Genomic DNA, 2,598 nt, shown 5'->3' with positions numbered 1-2,598 from the left:
CTCAATAACAATCGTCAACATATTATAACTCAAATCAAAAGCTCTACTTTCTGATCCGAGAAGGTTGTTGATAAATTAAAATTTAATACATGTCATTGCATTGAATGTAACAGTGACACAGATGGAGAAGCAGTWGATGAAGTTGCAGTTTGCTTTGAAGAATCCGTKTTGTMGATGCTGCTTGACGACTCGTTTTGGAAGCCATATAATGAAGGAATGGGAAGGGGCAAGTACGACGCCACTGGCATCTTTRAGGGGAGAATGGGCAGGGAAGCTTCGGAGTTAAGTACTTGAATAGCTTGTCTCATCGATGGGCGAAGGTCTGAGTCAGGGTGCACACACCATAACCCAACGATCATCAGACGTTTGATTTCATCTTCCTCAAAATYCGACCCAAGTCKTGGATCTGCTGCTTCTAAAAGAGTCCCWGTCCCRTACAGCTCCCAAACCCATTCTACTAATCTTATTTGTCTTTCTGGAGCCTTGTACTCGATGGGTTTTCTCCCGCAAGCTATTTCYAATGCAACTACTCCRAARCTAAACACATCTGATTCCTTGCTTGCCTTGCCAGTCACTAAACATTCAGGAGCCATGTAACCCAAGGTTCCGGCCAACATTGTTGTCTGTGAGCCTTTCTCGTGATCAACCAACTTTGCTAACCCAAAATCGCCAAGCTTCGGATTGAAGTTTGAGTCCAACATCACATTACTTGATTTGATATCTCTATGCAAAACACATTGCTCCCATTCTTCATGTAGGTATARCAAAGCAGAAGCAAGGCCATGGGCAATTTTGTACCTTGTGCTCCATGTCAACAAGCTYTTTGCCTTGAAGAGATGTGAATCTAAGCTTCCGTTCTCCATTAATTCATAAACGAGTAGGAGTTCACCTTTCTGGTGACACCAACCTATGAGTTGAACCAGATTTCTATGCCTTAATCTACTAATGATCCTGACTTCWGATGCATACTCCTTGATTCCTTGTTTGGAAGTCTTRGAGACCCGTTTGACTGCAACATAGGTTCCCGAATCTTTCAAGAAACCTCTGTAAACCCCACCAAAACCTCCYTCCCCAAGTTTCTCATTCTCGGCAAAGTTACCAGTCGACTGAGCTAATTCATGGTAAAAGAATCTTGTAGGCCCTGTACCCATTTCGAATTCATTGTTCATCTCAACATCAAATTCGAGTTCTTCAACTTYATCTTCCCTGTTTTTTCTCTTCTTCCTCCACAAAACAAAGGCARCCACCRCCAGAAAAGTGATTGCAACAGATAATCCAACTATTAATACCACGTTGCTATTTTTGTCAACCACGTTGCTATTTTTGTCACCCACTGGATCTGGGCCGGGGTTTGGTGGCAGGCTGCCGATTTCATCATTTTGTATATCCGAACTACTGAAACTCCAAGATTTAACGTTGTTTTTCTGGAATGAAGCTCCAGTTGCTGCTGAAAACCCAAAAATGACCCTTTCCGTTAACACATCTCTTAGATCAATGGTGTAATAAAGTCCATCTTGACGTACAATTCTATTATTTCGAAAACCAGTGAAGGAAACACTGAGATTTTTAGAAATAGAATCATATGTGATCCAAGCTTGACAATCTGCCCCACCAGTTATATTGCTCAACCATCCCTGAGATCTAACAGAAGTGAGAGAGSGACCAGTGAGATTGCTTATGGTGATACCTACATGATCACCTATGTAATTATCGTTAGAATCTATTGGATCCCAAWCGTTCTCATAAGTATCAAACTCTACTGCAATAAATCGATTCGTTGCCAGAATGGTGTTTGGATCGATCGGAAGCCCCATGGCTCCACCCTTTGTGATCACARAATTATCCTCAGCAAGGAAGAATGTGAGGCCATCACCGTAATCTCCATTCTGCCTTGAATCAATGACAAAGGAGAAATTGGTAGCAAAACTTGCTAGCTCACCAGTTGCGTTGTTCCAAAGATGAAGTGGCTGGATGTATGTCACCCGTCCTGCTTTCTGTGTCCGRTCTCCAATTTCATCTGGRGTCACCTGGATTCCATTGCTGGAGATATAAGCTCCATCACCTCTTGCTATTATCTCCCGATTCTGATTCGCTGGACCGATATTTGGCAAATCGAAACTGAGTGAAGCTAGATAAGGGATCAAGAAAAGAAAGAAGTAACTTGTAATCAGATTGTATCTAGAGAAGATCATGATTGCATGAATATCAACTAAACCATGTAAGTACGAGAGAAGATGAATGAGATTGGACAATGCTTTTTTGTTGAGATTGATCTCTGATATATGGGTTTAATGGCGGGATTAAATTGGAGTTTTTCTAATCTTGGAAAGTGTCAATATAAAAAACAAGAAAGTCATCTTTGATTCTTTCTTTCAAGTTGGCAAATTCAAATCAAGACTTGGTCAAGATGAAACTTCATCGCAATTTAATTACGCTGGGAAAAAAATCAAGAAATGTTGGTCCCATTTTCTAGATGATGCAGTCTATATGGTAATAATAAATATAAGTTATTTATTTAAAATAAAGGTTGTTAGGAATCTAATCTATACTATCTATATTATATTATAAATGATTTGACAAAAATTCTTAAAAACCATT

General features: G+C 39.9%; 1 protein-coding gene across 1 annotated transcript; it reads right to left on the bottom strand.

The window, feature by feature from the left end:
* On the bottom strand, positions 1 to 2,207 carry LOC112500261 (L-type lectin-domain containing receptor kinase IX.1-like). The gene has a single exon (XM_025103668.1). The coding sequence runs from the start codon at positions 2,190 to 2,192 to the stop codon at positions 93 to 95; it is 2,100 nt and encodes a 699-aa protein (XP_024959436.1). The 5' UTR covers positions 2,193 to 2,207; the 3' UTR covers positions 1 to 92.
* Positions 2,208 to 2,598: the final 391 nt, after the last annotated feature.

This window comes from Cynara cardunculus (assembly GCF_001531365.2).
Source record: "Cynara cardunculus var. scolymus isolate 2C chromosome LG 17, CcrdV1, whole genome shotgun sequence".
Classification (NCBI taxonomy): Eukaryota; Viridiplantae; Streptophyta; class Magnoliopsida; order Asterales; family Asteraceae; genus Cynara; species Cynara cardunculus.
Note: the sequence above shows the minus strand (reverse complement) of the source record. Positions and strands in the feature narration are given on the sequence as shown.